The sequence below is a fragment of the Myotis yumanensis genome, unplaced genomic scaffold, assembly GCF_028538775.1.
Source record: "Myotis yumanensis isolate MYYU_CA2020_CCGP unplaced genomic scaffold, mMyoYum1.0.hap1 SCAF_6, whole genome shotgun sequence".
In the NCBI taxonomy this organism is placed as follows: Eukaryota; Metazoa; Chordata; class Mammalia; order Chiroptera; family Vespertilionidae; genus Myotis; species Myotis yumanensis.
In genome coordinates this window covers 52,153,741-52,172,701 of record NW_027223757.1, presented here as the reverse complement: position 1 = coordinate 52,172,701, position 18,961 = coordinate 52,153,741, and the positions used below count along the sequence as shown (strand labels likewise).

Here is an 18,961-nt window from a genome sequence, read left to right as displayed (position 1 = left end):
ACACACAAGAACCGAGAGACATGATGTGGGACACAGCACAGCATGAATGAGGGGCAAACCCATGAGTTCGGGAAGGGCAGCTGGAGGGCTCCTGGGCTCCTCCAGAAGGGGGCGCTGCTCACGGGAGTTCAGGGGCTGCTGCTCTGTTTTCTGAAGGGAATGTGGTCAGCAGATCCATGTAGTTGGTTGGCCAGGCCCCATAGATGTCTAGGCCCTTTCCCAGGCACAGCCTTGGAGCCCCTAGGAAAACACTGACCAATAAATTAGGTTGAAAAATATGTAGGAGGCAGGGAATATCAACCTGGAGTATTTGTCAATGGCGTGAGTGTTCTGGAAGATGCGAAGACCCATCTGGCCCTTCAGAAGCCCCTTCTTCCTGGAGGAATTGGATTCATTGCTCAGGGCCAGGTGGACCACTATTTTGTCTTGCCTCTCTTCTTCTGTCAGAATGTGGCTTCTCGGGTACCCAGCCAAGCTGTTGGCCTCAGACTCACTGTAGCTTCCATCCAGCATCATGGTTCTTGAGGGAAGCATTCCACACACACATGGGAACTGTGGGCAGCAAACACAAGGGAAGGTGTCAGGCTTGGCTAGGCCTTGGGAGAGGGGCAGAGGAAGTGCCCATGACTAACTACTCAGAACCACAAAAAGCACAACCAGAAGGATCCCCAGACATCACTTAGCCCAGTGGTTCTCAACCTTGGCTGCACATTAGAATCACCTGGGAATCTTTTTAAAATCCTGACTTCTGGGCCTCATAATTAGTAACAAAGAAACAGAATTTCCGGAGGATGAGGCCCAGAAATCAGGATTTTAAAAAGATTCCCAGGTGATTCTAATGTGCAGCCAAGGTTGAGAACCATTGACTTAGCCCACGGATTCTCTACCCTGGCTGCATGTTAAAGTCATCTGAGTAACTCTTAAAATGGCCACATGCACAATCCATTCTAGACCAATTTAAAGCCCCCAGGTGATTTTACTATGTAGCCAGGGTCTAGAGCCACTGATTTAGTCCAAATGTCCTCAATTGCAGAGGCAAAAACTAAGACCCAAAGAGACTATATAATTCTCCTGAGATCAAACAGCCAGTGTCAGAGTCAGGACTTTAAACCCAGGACTTCATTGCAGTGTGGGACTCCACATCTTTGTGCAGGGGTTAAAAAATGATTAGGGAGGAGAGTGTCCTTACTCTGAAGAGTTACATGTAAGGGATAAGAGTCATGATGCCTGCAATGTATTTTTAAATGGTTCGACTACACCAACAAAACTATATTTATATAGAGAAAGAGGTCACACAAAGAGGGCAAAACGTTAACAATGTTGGATGGATGTTATATTATCCTATTTTGTTAAACTGTTTCTACAAGTATGAAAATGTCTATAAATTATAAGTTGAAGGGAAGGAAATGGTTTTGCTTAACTTCTCCAACAATCTGAGTCAGCAAAGGGAGGGCTTCCAGCTGGCGCTATACTGGTTGGTTCTGGCCAAAGGCATGACGCCTGCCTGATACAGCCAACTGGCCCCACCGTTCATTCTTCCCAACCTGTTGATGTTCATATGTTTCTAATCTGGCTCTCAGCCGTGCAGTGGCTGTTTTTCCACTTGGGAATGTGAACTAATGAAGTTTCAAACCTGACTTCTATTGTTATGAATCTTGAAATACTCAAACGGATACCATAAAAAGATGCAAAAACAGATGGATGATTTTTACGGAAAATTAGAATTACTTGATGTATGCTTACACTTGAAGAAATCTTTTGTAGTTTGGGGGGCTATTTTTTAAATCAGGCTCCATTGTTTCATCATTATTTTCCTATGCCTCGTCCCATAAGCCACAACAATTAGGTAGCACATTAATACATTCCTAGAATAGACTAACCCATAGACTTTAGGAATAAAAGGTCAGTAAGAGGTCATCTATTCAATTCTTTGCATTTAGATATAATCACACCCAAACTTCGATAAAAGTGTGAGATATTGTCACTGGAGCCTTTTGTTGTTGTTGTTAAAGGCACAGGTCTTTACTCCTTTCCCTTGTTCTAAATTGAAATGCATTCTGCTAAAATAAAAACAGACTTTTCTCCTAACATTTTAAGTGAGAATCTGGAAATGTCAAAGACTATGACAATTTTCCAGAACACCTTGTTTCTAAGAAAAATTAAGCAGCTCCTGGCATGTTGAACAGGTCTGGATAATCAGCCCAAGCATTCAAGTGTGTGCAAGGGAGTCAGATCCCTTCAACCCAAGCAGCGTGGGCCCCATTTGAAGCAGGGTGAGCCTAGCAGGCTCCAGTCAGCGCTGCCTTTGGCGGAGTGGAGGTTGAACTTCGGGGAACATCAGAATTACCTGGGAGCTTATTAAGAATACAGATTCCCGGATGCCAACCCCAGAGATCCTGACTCAGTAGGTCTGGGGTGCAGCCCCAGAATCTTATTTTTTAACAACTCAGAAAGTGAATCCAGGCCAGGTGCTCCTTGGCCCCACTTTGGGAACCTCAACTCCACTGAGGGCCTTTTTCACGGTGGTGAATAGTGGTTTCTCTGTGAGGCAGCAGGAGGGAGATTTTGTATCTTCCCACCACTGCCCACCCTCCAGCAACTGCACCGTTTCGCCTTTAAATGGCACAAGCTGTCATCTCCCCCAAGTGTCCATTCCCACACAGGCAGGCAGCTAGACTTACTGCCCAATTGTCTTTCCACGTGTGGTTTCCCTGTTTCTCTTCAGGCAGTGTCGTATCATCACTGGCAAAGACCAACCCCCAGCATATGGTTACAGGTTAGTGAACTGCCAACTACAAGTTATTTGTGGTTAATGATTCATGAGGCCACATTTGTCAGATGAAGGTTTTGTTATTTTTTGAACATCTCTAAACAGGAAAGTCTAACAGGCTATAATCAAAAGTGTTTACAATGGATCATTATTAAATGACTTTGGGTTTTACATATAACCCACTGTCATTCAATAATCATCAATGTACAGATTATTATTAATTTGAACAAATATTCAAATGCTAAAGTAAAAAAGGTTTGAATAGAATTTGAAATATAAATTTTTAAACAATTAGCGTACTTGCCTACAATGTAGAAATTTTTAACAGGTTTAATGTGGGCTTTGAAAGACCTTTTGAAAAGGCAACACAACCTCTTTTCCTAAAATGTATACTTCCTTGTGCTAAGGAGCTACCAGCCACCTCAATGGGCATAAATGTGAGGTTTTCATGCCCCTGATCTCTACACCTTTTAGGTAAACACTCATTTTGATTAGTGCAATGACTGGTACAAAGTTGGCATTTTATCTTACTGTAATTAATGAGTATGAATATGAATGGAATAAATTTTCCCATCCTTTGTCAAAGGCCCATACACATTGCCTTTGATTCCCCATTCGCATTCTATCTCATAGTACAGTGTAGTTTCCTATAGCATAGTGCATTAATTATACATAGTATAGTGTGTTCAGTGACTAAAGACTAAGGTCTTATGTGGCTGAATTTTCACTGAGCCAGCACACTGATAAATAGAGGAGCTTCTTAGCCTTGTCTGGCCATAGGCTACGAAGGCATTTTCTCTAGACATGTTCAAGAATAATAGTAATACTTCTGTGTGTCTAGAACCCTACAATTTCAAAACTTTCGCATACATTATTTTATGTAACCCTTAAAATACCCCTGAAAGGAAGGTGGGGTGAGGATGCTGTTACACTTTTTTATAGATGTAAAAACTGAGGCCCAGCATAAATGGCAGTTAGGCTTAAGAACTCAAGTCTTCCTGTTCCTAGTCTTTGTCCAAAGACTTCCTACTTTCTGGGATCCTTTATGGTAGACGCTAGGCTAGAACCTATTCTAAAATGGATCACCCTCCTTTTGCATAAACATCTCCCTTTTCTACATGCAACCCCTCCCCCCCCCCCCCCCCCCCCCATTCTCATCCTCCTAGTAGCATGGGCTCAGACAAAGCAATGAAGGCAACTTCGCTCGCCTTCTCCCGCAGCTTCCGCTCCTTCCGCTCCTGCACGGTGGTCAGGTAGTTGACGGCCGCGTACTCCAGCACCGAGAGGAACACGAACACAAAGCTGACCCAGAGGTAGATGTCCACGGCCTTGACGTAGGAGACGCGGGGCATGGAGGCGTTCACGCCCGTGATGATGGTGGACATGGTCAGCACCGTGGTGATACCTGCAACGTCCAGCTTTTAGTTCAGCCGCTGACGAGGGTGCAGAACGGCCCCCACCTCTCACTAAGTCACCGTGTACATTCGCCACCTCTTAAATCCAACGAGAAATTCCCCCGACACGTTTCCACCTCGCAGAGGCGCAAGGACCTGCTCCACCAGCGGCCGGGCTGTTCCCCTGGCCAGCTGGCTGCTTGTCCCCTTTCACTTTAAGCCGCTGGGACACTGGGTCTCTGGGACGGGGCTGACAAAGTCCGCGGTGCTTCAGAGAGGGCCTGTTCAAGTGCGGACGCTTCTAGAGGAACCTTCCCAAACCTCACGGAACGAACATTCTCCCTCATCTAAACCACACTGATTAAGTCCGTGCAGACTGTGGGGATGCCTGGAAGTCTATCATGCTAGTTTCTTCTTCACACGGCCTTGCTGGTCAAACCCTCACATTTCTCAGGGCCCAACCTGATTTTGTCCAAATTTATAATCATCGGTTGTAAACAACCACTCTGGAATTCGGGGTCTGGGAAGGACTGAAACCCCAGGTCACCAGGGAGTACAGCCCTCTCCGTCCCCGAAATCACGTCACGTGGGCCCCACCTCCTCAAACTCTCCGTCTGTCTAAACAAGGTCAACAAACAACATGTCTGTACTTACAGAATAAGTGTTTGGCATTTGTAGAATTACCTTATTGATCAAAGTACTGAGCTCTAATACTGCCGGCGGTGGAAGTCTACACCTTGAATAGGCTCCATCTTTCTGAAATGATCTGAGCAGAGCTGATGCTATTTTAGGTCCCTGTGGTTTTCATAATGTAGCCCAGGACCAGAGGGCAGCGTGGGAATGGTGAAGACCAGAAACAGGAGATCTGCTCCTTTGACTTGACAGCCCATCACTTAAGAACTCTGAGTAATGGTCTTACTTCTTCTTTACATCGTGATCAGTTGAAAAAATAAATAAATAACCACCCCCATCACACCTTAGCAAATGCCTTTACCCAGTGACACTCTGGCAGGCACAGCTCTGCGGTCGATCCAGAAGGACACCCAGGACAGCATGACCATCAGGGTGGCAGGGAAATAGGTCTGGAGCAAGAAGAAGAAGATGTGGCGACGCAACGTGAAGTTGATGTACAGACGGTTGTACCAGCCTGGGGGACACAGGGAGAAGCCAGTGAGTTCAATCTGAGAGGCAAAAACAAAGCCCTTCCCCATGGGCTAAACGTGAATGACCACGTGGCTTAATGTAATACATTGCCTTCCCAAAATCTAAGCCCTCTTTCCTATTAATAAATGTCTTGCCAGTATTTGTGCATTCACTGTTTTATTCAGTAATACCCAACTTCTCTTCGAAGCAGTTTGGGGAAAGGCAGATCGATAGACGTCTAGGTTAAGTTGCTTATTTTTGTAAACCACAACCACATTTCCTGCGTGACTGGTTCTATTTTGTTGAAGCCAATACCACTGAGGCAGGAGCCAGCTGAGCTGAGCTCTTGTCACTGTCCTTATTGTGAGACTGGGCAGCTCGGTCAATCTCCACATTCATCACAAGAAGAAATAGGTCGTTCACATGATTCTGAAGCCTGACATCAGTTCTACTTCTGACACTCCATCTGCCGTGTGGAAGTCAATCCATTCGTCTTGTGCAAGTCATTTACCGTTTGCTCATTCCTCAGGAGAAAATGAGGATGTAGATATTATCTATTTCATTCTGGCAACTTGAGAATCACTGATTAATGGTTGTAAGAAAAGGATAGAAAATTTAAGGTTTCAAATGACCCACAACATGATTACCCAACCACGGGGAACAAAGGTGGTGTTAAGGACAGTGCAAATGTGTAAAGTGAACTGAAGCTGTGTGCACCCCACCCCTCCCCCGCTCAGCCCAGCCGTATCAGAAACCAATAGAACTCAGAGGTGGCCCAGCTCTGTGCCTCCAAGCACGGGGAACACACAATGGTGTACAACAAGGTGATTTCAGGAGCACAGAGGCAGGGACTTTTCTGTTTGTGTTCATTACAATTATTATTAAAGTCATCTTCTATTTATGGCAAGTGATACCAGTTTCCCATTGATGACAGTGATGTAAAATTCCTTTTTAAAATGAAGTACAAGAGGGGAGTTGACTTAAAAAAAATTAAGTCGATGGCAGCATAAGTAGTAGGTAAAACAAGCTTCACAATGGTGTTATGTGAATAATTGAAATCCAGGTTGGATCTCACCCTCTTATCTGGAACATGAGGCTTTTCTAAGATGTCATGTCACCAATACCCAGGCCAGGGCTCCTCACACACAACATCCCTCAGTTCAGCAGTGGCCACCAAGGGCCTCCGCATGTGCCTGAAGGGAATAGAGAGAGACCTAGATCTGGGTTCCTGCCCTCAAGGATTTTCAAGGAACTGCATGAAAGTCCCCCAGGATGGAAGTGCCTAAGATATAGAACATTGCATATCTAAGTGCTAAAATGTCCCGCTGTGGGAACAGTGAGTGCTTTCGGTTTTGGAAGAGAGACCTCAATAACTATTGACTGGAATGATTAAGAAAGATCTCATGAAGGAGATGAGTGAAAGCTGGACAAGTGGATGGGGAGAGGAGAGGCTCAGAGATGGGAGTGAAGGGTGCAGGCTGAGGACAGTGACTCAGCCTGGCCCGCAGGAGAGGAGCCCTTGGGGCCTTTACTACTCTCCAAAGCCCTGCTCTACCCCAGGGAGGGTCTGATTTCATTGGCCTGGGGTGAGGCCCTAGGCATGCTTTACAAGTTCCCAGGTTCATAGCAGCACTATTCACAATAGCCAAAAGGTAAAAACAACTCAATGTCCATCAACGGATGAATGGTTAAATATAATCCACACAATGGACTATTATTCAGCCTTTAAAAAAGAGAACGGAATTTTTGCACATGCTTCAACATGGATGAACTTTGAAACCATTATGGTAAGTGAAACAGGCAAGTACAAAAGGACAAATACATGATTTCACTTTTATGAGGTACCTAGAATAGTCAAATTCAGAGACAGAAATAGAATAGAGGTTTCCAGGGGTTGTAGGGGAGGGCAGAGAATGGAGAGTTATTGTTGAATCAGTACAGAGTTTCTGTTTGGGATGAACAAGTTCTGGTGATGATGGTTGCACAAAACTGTGGACATACTTCATGCCTCTGAATTACACACTTAAAAATGGCTAAAATGGTAAATTTTGTTATATGTATTTTACCACAATAAAAAAAAAGTACTAGCTAACAACAACAAAAAGATTCCCCAGGTAATTCTAATGCGCAGCCAGAGCTGAGAAACATTGACTTAGAGCGGAGGTTCTCCAAATGGTGCTCCTGGGCCGGCAGCAAGAGTGTCACCGGGAACTAGTTAGAAATGCCGATTCTTGGGGCCCACACAGGATCCGCTGGTAAGAAGCTGTGGGGATGGGGCCTGGCAATCTGTATATACCATCTCTGGAGGGCTTGTTCCAACAGATGGCTGGGCTCCCCAGTTCCCAGGCGATCCTGAAGCTGCTGATCTGAGCACCATAGTTGGAGAACATTTGGCTAAAAGTAATGATCTTTGAACTTTGATGTGCATAAGAATCACATGTTAAACATGGAGATTCCTGGGCTCCACCACCTGAGATTCTGACTCAGTAGCTGCAATGGTGCCCAGAATTTTCAAGTCACACACTCCCCTGGTGGTTCGGATGCAGGTAGACCTCAGGGTGCACCTGAGAAATGCTGCTGAGGTGACAAAAGCCATCTGGCCGGATTGGAAACTTAGCACTGAGTCAGGGAAGGGAAGGGGTGGGTCAATAGGAAAGACTGGAACAGTCGTGTGGGTCTCAACAAGTTTGACATGTGATTGTGTAGGTTTGGGGACTGTTTGAAATAGAAAGTGATCTTCAAATGTGACGGAAGCTACTAATCATTTATTCATCCCACAGCCTTTGTCCAATGTCAGCAGCTTAAACTGGCATCCAGGAAGCAAACCACATTTCTTCCTAGGTTTGCAGAGGGTCTTTCTGGAAGGGCTGAGAGCTGCTTTTATTCCATGAAGAACTTTTCCATTATCTTTTCTTCTAAGAAAACCAGGGAGTTGCCTTGGAAACACAAGGAGTAAGCCAGAAGCTTTGAAAATGTACACTCCGTGTTCCAAACAGAGCGCTCTTGGGTGAGATCACAGCCCCTGTGGAATGGGATGATAAACCTCCTTGTTGGCACACAGTAAACAATGGAAGAATAAAGAAAATGCATTTAATCTGGACTCCAGAAGGGCTCTAACCCGGGACAAAACTAACAAACAAGCAAGCATGCTATTGCAATGCACGAAACATCTAAGAGGAGTACACACAGTGACTAAGGCAGTTCGCCTGGCCACTGACCAGCTGTGGTAATTAACCTTAATTCATCCTAGTCTCAGTTTTCTTATCTGTAAACAAGGGATAATAATATCTATACCATAGGTTTGTTGGGTAGAAATTAGTTAATTCATATAAAGTACTCAAAACAGTGGTACATTATAAAAGTTATATAAGAAACTCTTAATGGTTTTAGGAAGTTCATTTGAACTTGCCAAGAATAGATGAGAAAAGAAAATTGTGTGGCAATACATACCAGAATGAAAGAGAAGAGAGGAATGAGGATGAGCACTGTGGGCATAAAGTAAATCAGGCTTGGGCTGTCTCAACACCATTACAACCTTGGCCGGGCTTGCTTTTTCCCAGTGTTTGATGCTGTGAACAGAGGGGTGTGGGTGGGGGCAGGTGAACGGGGAGATGATAGCCATGCAGGGGCAGACAGTAGCAAGAAATCTTCCCATGGAAGGGCCTGGGTTTCTCAGCACTGGGACATCTATACCATAGATTTGTGTGACGAAGGACAATGAAGAGACAAGTCCTCTAGGGTCCCATAGCTACTGCAGAGCTGTCGTAGGCTGAATTGTGTCCCCCGGGAAGATACACTGAAGTCCTAGCTCTCAATACCTGTGAAAGGGGACGTGATTTTGAAATAAGGTCTTTGCACATGTAATCAAGGTAAGATGAGTCATATTGAATTAGCATGGGCCATAATCCAATGACTGATGTCCTTAGAGAAGAGGGAAATTTGGACATAGATACAAAGACAACACCACGTGAAGACACAGAGACCCAGGGAGAATGCCATGTGACCACGGAGGTACTAGTAGAGACCGGAGTGATGCTGCAGCCACTAGAAGCTAGTGAGTGACCAGGAAGGAGTCCTCCCTAGAGCCTTCAGAAGCAGCAAGCACCCAGTTTGTGGTAATTAGTTATGTCAGTCCTAAGAAATTAATATAAGAACTAATGGTGAGATTAGAAAAGACCTGACACATGATCCTCTCAAAACTTCAAACATGGCCCAGGGTCCAAGAAGAGGTTACACAAGCATTAAAAATGAATCTAGCCGAAACCGGTTTGGCTCAGTGGATAGAGTGTCGACCTGCGCACTGAAAGGTCCCAGGTTCGATTCTGGTCAAGGGCACATACCTGGGTTGCGGGCACATCCCCAGTAGGAGATGTGCAGGAGGCAGCTGATCGATGTTTCTCTCTCATCGATGTTTCTGACTCTCTATCTCTCTCCCTTCCTCTCTGTAAAAAATCAATAAAATATATTTTTAAAAAAATGAATCTATAGATCTAAATATAGGTATAACAACATTGCCACAGAAAGCTATCCGCCCATATCAAGTTGAATGAATTAGATTACAGATCAGCATGTAAAATATAACCCCACTTTGGTGAAATTGCATAATTAAAGCAAGATGTATGCAAGCGTGTTTGCTAAATTGTTAGGAACGCTTATCTCTGGCCGCGGGATTTCTGAGGACAGCAACATTTTTACTCTCTGCTTTTAAGTGTTGTCTGTTAGGGGGACTATAAATTTTTTAAATAAGAAGACTCTATCTTCTTTAGGAGGGGAAAGGTTAAAGCTGAAGAAGAATTCTACTGTGTTTTCTTTCACATTTGAATCAGACCATGCAGAAGTTAGCTACTGGACCACTTTGTGAAGTGTATGATTGCCTCACCACTGTGCTGTACACCTGACACTCATACAGAATGATATTGAATGTAGACTGTAATTGAAAAATAAGCCTGGCCGGTGTGGCTCAGTAGCTGAGTGTAGACCTATGAACCAGGAGGTCACAGTTCAATTCCTAGTCAGGGCACATGCCAAGTAGCAGGTGTGCAGGAGGCAACTATTCAATGATTTTCTCATCATTGATGTTTCTATCTCTCTCTTCCATTCCCTTACTCTCTGAAGTCAATAAAAGTATCTTAAAACAACAACAACAACAAAATAATAATACGTGTTTAAAAAGAAGCACCAAAAAAAGTTCGCTACCGGTACTGCTGTAGAAGGCCAGTCTGGAAGTGGTGTGAAATTTCTGAATTAGAAACTGAGACAGGGAGATCTTCTCGTCTGTTTTCAGGGATTCGTCCCCATTTTTCCAATACAGCATCAGATCTTCATCTGTATATGCATCTTGGGGGAGAGGAAATAAATCAATTTGACTCCTTTGCTTCTGATGCAGCATGAAGCAATAGGGAAATCCTACTCCAGCCTATGAGTAAATAGTTCTTAATACTGGCAGCCAGCACTCAGTCTCGTGGTTATCAAAATGGCACAAATATTGGAGAGGGAATAAGGCAAAGATTTGACATTAAGCATACTGATACTTACAACTCTCCAGCTCCAAGGAACAGGTCTGGGAGTCCAGGGGGAAGTGGCTGAAGTCCATATTGCACATGGCAGTGACCGTAATCCTAGACAACCCAAACACACATGTTGGCTTGGGCAGTGAGTTATTGGTTCATATACCTGCTCAGAGTAAGGAGAACATGAACCTGATGAAGAGCAGCTGCCTCCTCATGTCTATTTCAGAAGTTTGGAAACCCAGGTATCTAAGTCACAGAACCTTAACTTTTGTCTTTCTGTAGGAGATAATATTGGTGCTCTTCCTGGAACCTGGCTACTGAGCCTGTTGGCTGCGAATAGCTCACATCTGCACCTTCTATTGTCATGGCTCTCAGCCTGCCTTCCCCAGAGATACCTGGAAGATTACGCCCCCTCCCACAATCCACCCGAAGGTATTAGCATCTAATTCTGGTGAACTGTACAAGAAGGCCGGGAAGATGCGACTAAGACTGTGCAATCACTCAAGTTAGCCCAGAAGCCAACCTGCAACAGCACTCAATGAATAGTAGCTGTTTTTTAGAAATTTTTATTACCAATAAACTAGCATTTATAAGCTTTCAGGGATGGAAAGTACATAGGAGGTCATTGCCTCCCTCAACTCATTCAGTCCCATCTAGTGTCCCAACCCAAGCTTAAGATCCCCAATGACAGGGAAGTCACCAGCTAAGAGGGTGGCCATTTCATCTGAGAGATTTCTAATTGGCAACCGAAGGCTGTATCATCCAATGTAGCCCACAGACCCAACCACAGTGACAAACTCTTCAGGGCCAAAGAGACTGACCACACATATTAGAATGGCACACTGAAACCATGACCCCACAGCAGTTACCTCATGCTGTATAGCACGTGCCCATCCGGGAACACCCTCAGCATGATGTTCTCCGTGGTGGTGTCATGGGTGAATGACCTTTTGGAGTGGACAAAGAAGACGTCAGGGACCCAGATCTTCTTCACCAGCCGGCCGTCAAAGGTCATGCTCTTGTTGCTGGTGCTGGGAAAGGACAGCCTCTCGTCCTTCCAGTAATGCCGCAGGTACAGGGTCATGGTGAAGTCCTGGCGGAGCCGGGCGAGACCAGACAGAAACGGCTCAGCAAGCTTCCTTCCTTATGGGATTTCAATCTGAAAATACTCACCTCCCATTCTCCTCCAAGTGCGGGTTATCTGACCGCTCGCATCACTTGAAGGGTGTGTTTAAAGTGTGAAGTGCCGAAACCAGTTTGGCTCAGTGGATAGAGCATCGGCCTGCGGACTGAAAGGTCCCAGGTTCGATTCCGGTCAAGGGCATGTACCTGGGTTGCGGGCACATCCCCAGTAGGAGATGTGCAGGAGGCAGCTGGTCGATGTTTCTCTCTCATCGATGTTTCTAGCTCTCTATCTCTCTCTCCCTTCCTCTCTGTAAAAAAAAAAAATCAATAAAATATATTAAAAAATAAATAAATAAATAAAGTGTGAAGTGCTGGGCCTCACTCCCAGAGACTCTGAATCAGAAAGCTTAGGACAGGGCCCAGAGGTCTGCATTGAACCAAGTCCCCCAGTTACTTTTACCCATGAAGCTTGAGAGGCCCTGCTTTAGATTTTACTGTACCTGGACCTACTTCCAAGTCCCAGTGTTACTCCCGCCAGCTCCGGCCTGGCCCACCCAGGCACAGCCTGCACCAGTGCAGCCCCACCAGCCACAGGCTCTCCCAGAACCTTAACCTCGAGACCCCACACTCTAGGCTGCCCCACCAAGGGCGCTGCGTACCATGTCCACCTCCGAGATACTGTCCAAGCTCTCCACCTGCACGTCCACACCCACCGGGATGGCAGGGCCTGCAGAAGAGCAAAGATCGCTGGTTAAGGCACATTTCTCTCCACCGCAGGCCTGGAGACAGCCCAACCCCCTTCCCAGGGGAGTGTGACCGGAGCAGGGGTGAGGCAGTGGCTTGAATTCTATAGGGTTTTCTTGCTACTTCCTGAAGTGCTGGGTGCCTGAGTTTTCTCCACGAGGGCAGGGACTGCATCTGCGTTACGTGCCTTTCCTGGGCCACGGTGGGTTTTTAATCCATGCTTGTTGCATGAGTCAAAGAGCTAGAATTCTACCTTCTAATCCCAGTACTGTCTCTGTAGGGTAGAGCTACTAATGTTGCTCTAGTGCTTGAGTGGAGACCTGAGTCATTGGTTCTCCCGTGACACCTAAAAAGGACAGTATGAGGCCTAAGAATGAGGCCCAAGAGTCTCTGACACAGGGTTGGGACACCTGCATGCCCAGGGCTGGATTCATCCTGTCATTCAAACTCTCCAGACAGAGTACTACTGGTAGCTGGGGCCCCGCCCTCTGGAAGCCTTTGACATGGTGGGAGGTGAGATCTCTCTGCACAGTTAGATGGCAGTGGAAGATGACACCGTACGAAGTTTTGAAATCCTTTCGAGACGTGTCAGATGAGAAGCACGTGTAGTGCAGAAGCTGGGCCCCCAGTTGCATCTGGTCGGCGACAGGATTTCTAAGACCATGTGCATCTGCAGGTTCCTGTTCTATCTCTTGGTCTGGGTGATGGTTACATTGATAGGGTCACTTTGCGATAACTGAGTGGGCTATACACTTACAATCTGTGCACTTTTTTGTATGCATAGTGTGCTTCTATAAAAATGTTTAGATTTTAGTATTTTTAAAAAACCTAGAATGGGGCAAACAAAAAACCTGTGTCTGTCATATGCCTGAGAGAATCAGATGGCAACTGGACTGGGCACCCTGGGAGAGGCCATTGTCAGAGGCCAGCCTGCTGCCGTGGGTCCTCTGAGCCCTGGCAAGGGAGTGCAGGACCAGAACATTCTGATCCAGGTGGTCTGAGTGGGGAAAACCTTGGGGTGTCAGGGGGAGTCTGGTTCTCAGAGAATTGAGATGGACAGGAGAGACCGAGCCTTCGGCCGTGGGCAGAGGAGGAGGAGCAGAGATCCTGACAGAGTAAGAACTAGAAGGCTCAGTCCTGTTTCGGCTCAAATGCAGGCAGGAGGTCCTCCTGGAGGTTGCCCAGGGCATTGTATGGGCTCACCAGTGCTCCCTAACCTCCCCCATAGGCTTGCTAATACTTGCCATCCTACCATTAAAGATTTTGCTTTTTGGCTGAGCTCAACAGAATGGAAGCATTTTATTTATTATTAGTGGAATTTCATGGATATTTTCTGTGGTCTTAAGCATGAAGGCAAATGTATACAATACTTCATCTTTTCACTTTTACTTTTTCCCTCTCAGCTCTTTTTATTTTTCTCTGTTCCTCAACTGATGGCTTAGGTCCGGGCCCATGAGAAATCCTTGCTCTCACAGCCACGTTCTCTTCTTATTCCAGGCTCCTTTGAAGGCACGAGAAGTGGATGCTCAGTGTGGGGAGGAGGACCCTCCTTAGGGCTGAATAGTCCGCCTTCCTCTCCTGAGGGCCTTGCAAAACGAGGGAGGGACTGCCAGCGGCCTGGCTGAAGCCCTCTCCCAGGACCCAGGCCGCTGCACCCTTGCACAGGGCTGTGTGCGCTCAATATTGCCATGGGGGATGTGGGACCAGTTCATTTTTGCCCTATGGACCCTCTGTTAGCCTGAGATATTAAAATGGCCCAGAGTTTGAGCTCTTAACCCCAGGTGGTGAAGTATGGTAGTGAAAGGGCGAGGGCTACGCCCTCCATCTTGCCCGAAATCCTCCATTTTTGGGCAGCAGCCATGTGCTCAGCAAGAAGCTTCTTCCCGGAAGTATAATCAAGGGAAGTGCGCGCCATAGATGTGTAACGAGACACCAACTTGCGCCTGGCCAATCGGCAGGGCCCACAGTCCTCTCTCCTCCCCTTACTATAAAACCCCTCTCCCCACAGGGCTGGCTCTCTTTGCCACTTGCCGCTGCGTCGGTAAGGGGGGTAGGGGAGCCAAACCCAGGTTTGAATAAAAGACTCTTTGCTTTTGCATCGGACATGGCTGGCTCCCTGGTTTGGTCTCTTGGGGATCCTGAAATCTGGGCATAACAGTAGCAATCAACTCGGGTAGAAACTATAGTTTAACTTTAACCCTGCTGTTTGGTTTCTATACTTATTTGCTTGCTAAAATAATGGAGAAGTTATTTTGATTTTCTGGATTATATAAATCATCCCATTCGATTAAATACCCTATTGATTGTAATGTGACTATCCCATTGGTTGTGGTCTTACTGGTCTTAGAAAGCACATTTTCCTTTACATGGGAAGGACAGCACAATTATCCCAAGGTCAGAGGGCTCCAGTTAGCGTGTCCCTGTTGACTCAGTGTTCTGGAGACCCAAAAACTGTAATTTAGATAACATGAAACTGTTTCTGCTTCTGTAAACTGCTTTTTTGCAAACCAGGTTCCTCATTCCAGACCCTAGGGCTCTAGATAATGTGTATCTGTCCATTCAGTGATCTGAAACCCACAACTATAATTTAGATAACATGCTGCATCTGCTTCTGTAAACTGCGCCTCCCCGTGCTCGCCCCAAGCCTCCCCGAGCGCTCCCCGGGTTGCCCCGCTCTCCGGGCCGGGCTTGGTTAAATACTGGCAGGGTTAGTGAATGATTGAGGACTCGCAGTGTGTGATTAAGTGAGAAGCTGAGGAGGCTCTGGGAGCTGCTAGGTGCTCGCCCTTGGGGTGTTCGCAGAACCAGCTGGGCCAGAGCCTGTGCTCCTGCCCAGGGATGAAGCTGGCAGCCTGGGCTCCTTGGAGGCCCCCCACGGCCAGGCCTTCTGTTTCCAGGCTACTGTGGACTGTGTCAGCCTGTGCTTTTATTTACATAAACAAACAAATAATGCTTCAGCTGATGAGGGAACTGGATGAGGCAGACATCTTTAAGATCATGCTGAGCTTTGAACTTCAAGCTATCACCTGGCCGGCTGGTGTGGCTCAGTGCATTGAGCATCGATCTCTGAACCAAGAGGCCCAGTGTATATATATGGCTATCATCCGGCTCATCAAAAAGTTAAATCCTCGGTAATAGCTTGAGATTCGGTCAGTGTTTCGCTCATCTCTGTCTCTCCTCCCCCTTCTCATGGCTTCCTCCCTCCGACCCCCCTTCAACCTCCCCTTCCCTTCTGCATGACACCCTCCCCTTCCCCTGCCCCTTCTCCATGGCACCCGCCCCTCCCCCTTCTCAATGGCACCCCCCTTCTCTGTGGCACCCCTTCTCCCTCCTCCTTCGTGGCATCCTTTGAAGCCCCGTTCTGATGCCTGCTCCTCCGGATGCCCCGCCAGCTGTCATCACTGTCTCCCTGCGTCTCCATAACGCACGTCTATACGTTTACGGAAGCATTTATTTCGCTCAGCCTTCCACAATAGTAATTAACCTGCCTGTCTCCCCCAAATAACAGATTCCCGAGGGACAGAGTTCATCACAGCGTGGCGGCGGGGACACCGGCTGAGGAGGGAGTAATTGGGCGACCCCTGAGAGTGCTCCGCCCAGGAGGTGACTGGGGTTCTCTCTGCACTGAGCTGGGAGCTGGACCTGCGGGAACAGGTGCCGTCCATGGGTTGACCGTGGGATGCCATGGGCCAGGCTCCTTCTTCCTGCTTCTGGCTGTGGGGTCAGCATAAGGCGGAGTGGGGCGGCTAGCTATCTTGTGGCCTGTGTTCCGGGTCCGGGTGAGGCCCAGGTGGTCGCACAGCCGGGGAGGACACTGGCAGGGCTGCCCCTGACCAGCCCCCAAAGGGACCTGGGAACTCTGCCGCCCCCGCCCCCCGCAGGCCACGCCCACCTCGTTGTGACTGTGCCCCTCCGGGCATCTGTAACTCCCACTCGCAAGTGTTCCTGGGTCGGGAGAAGGAAGATAAAACAACCTCAAATATTTTCAATTGAGGGGTTATTTTAAAGCAAATAGATGAACCTGGTAAAAGGGAGAAAGAGAGTGAGGAGGGAGTGTGGGAAAGAGAGGCTTTGTAATGACTTCCATGTGAGGACAGCCTGGGACCCCTTTCTCCAACCTCATCTCCTTCCATCCTTTCTTTCACTTTATGGTTGGAACACATCGTAATTCCCCAACTTGTACACTATTTTAAGCCTCTGCGGTCTTATTTGGACTGCTCTGTGTCCAAGTAGAGTTCTTTTTCCCTCCTTTTGGTACAGAACCCTCTGCCTTCCTCCTTTCCTTCTTCTATGGAAAAAGAAGAGAAGAGAGGAGCCCTGAGTGCTTTGGCTCAGTGGACAGAGCGACGGCCTGTGGACTCAGGAGTCCCAGATTCCATTCTGGTCAAGGGCATGTGCTCTAGGAGAGTCTTTCTAATTACCTTTTCCTGTCTGTGTGAGGTACCCTCCCCTGGGGCCCAGTGCTAGTCTGTGCTTATCTCTGTCATGGTTCTAGTCATATTGGATGGAAATACTCTGATCCTCTTTTCTGATTACAGTGCTTCTCAACCTTCCTAATGCCGGCACCCTTTAATGCAGTTCCTCATGTTGTGCTGACCCCCAACCATAACATTATTTTCCTTGCTACTTCATAACTATATTTTTGCTACTGTTAGGAATCGTAATGGAAATATCTGATGTGCAGAATGTATTTTCATTCTTTGCGACCCACAGCTTGAGAACCACTGGTCAATAGAGGATTCAGAAATTGACCCAAGCCATTATACTCAATTAATATTTGACAAAGGAGGCAAAAGCATATAATGAGTCAAAACAGCCTCTTTAATAAATGGTGCTTGGAAATTTGGTTAGATACATGCAAAAAAATTAAACTAGATCACTGACTTACACCATACACAAAAACAAACTCAAAATGGCTAAAGGGCTTGAATGTAAGACAGGAAACCATAAAAACCCTACAAGACTCCATAGGCAGCAAAATTGCAGACATATGTCGTAGCAATATCTTTACAGACACAGATCATAGGGCAAGAGAGACTAAGGAGAAAATAAACAAATGGGACTACATCAAAATAAAAAGCTTCTGCACAGCAAAAGAAACCATCAACAAAACAACAAGAAAGCCCACTGCATGGGAGAACATATTTTCCAATGTTATCTTCAATAAGGGTTTAACCTCCAACATTTACAGAGAACTCATACAACTTAACAAAAGAAAGATAAACAACCCAATCAAAAAATGGGCAAAGGACCTAAATAGACACTTTTTGAAAGAGGACATTCAGAAAGCCAAGAGACGCATGAAAACATGCTCAAAGTCACTAATCATCCGAGAGATGCAAATCAAAACAACAATGAGGTACCACCTCACACCTGTCAGAATGGCTGTCATCAACAAATCAACAAATGACAAGTGCTGGTAAGGATGCTGAGAAAAAGGGACACTCCTTCACTGCTGGTAGGAATGCAGACTGGTGCAGCCACTATGGAAGACAGTATGGAGTTTCCTCAAAAATTTAAAAATGGAACTGCCATTTGACCCAGTAATACCACTTCTAGGAATATATCCCAAGAAGCCAGAAACACCAATCAGAAAGGATATATGTACCCCTATGTTCATAGCAGCACAATTTACAATAACTAAAATTTGGAAACAGCCTAAATGCCCATCAGCAGATGAATGGATTAGAAAACTATGGTACATCTACACAATGGAATACCACGCTGCTATAAAAAAAATGAATTCTTACCATTTGCAGCAGCATGGATGGAACTGGACAGCATTATGCTAAGTGAAATAAGCCAGGCAGTGAAAGAAAAATACTATACAATCTCACTCATTTATGGATAATAAATAACATTATAAGTTAATGAACAAAAAGATAGATACAGAGGCAGAGAAGCATCGAACAAACTGTCAAATTACAGTGGGAAGGCTGGGGAGTTTTGTGGGGGGGCGGGGGGTAAGATATCAATCACAAGACTTATATAAGCATAACCAATGGACACATAACCAATGGACTACCAATATATATATAATCCTCTAAAATCATCTTTTCAAATCCATGTATTTACCTTTTAGAGGACACTTCTTTCAAATCTTTCTTTTTTTACCTCCATCTTTCTCAAATCCCTTCCTCCTACCCAGTCATGTCTTCTGTTATATTATGAACTCTTTTTGTATTTCTATATACAACAATACGATTCCAAATTAATTTTCTGCCCCCTCCATTAATAACCAATAATCTCTAATATGTATCAGGCACTCTTCTAAG

General features: G+C 46.0%; 1 protein-coding gene across 1 annotated transcript in view; it reads right to left on the bottom strand.

The window, feature by feature from the left end:
* Positions 1-240: 240 nt before the first annotated feature.
* The window catches only part of GABRR2 (gamma-aminobutyric acid type A receptor subunit rho2), a 38,636-nt gene continuing 19,915 nt past the window's right edge, over positions 241-18,961 (bottom strand). Inside the window, exons 3-9 of the mRNA XM_070419309.1 lie at positions 12,602-12,669; positions 11,687-11,910; positions 10,843-10,925; positions 10,504-10,644; positions 5,159-5,311; positions 3,979-4,175; positions 241-552 (exon numbers count right to left, since the gene is read on the bottom strand). Of these exons, the coding sequence (XP_070275410.1) occupies positions 241-552; positions 3,979-4,175; positions 5,159-5,311; positions 10,504-10,644; positions 10,843-10,925; positions 11,687-11,910; positions 12,602-12,669 (1,178 nt within the window). The remainder of the gene's footprint in view (positions 553-3,978; positions 4,176-5,158; positions 5,312-10,503; positions 10,645-10,842; positions 10,926-11,686; positions 11,911-12,601; positions 12,670-18,961) is intronic.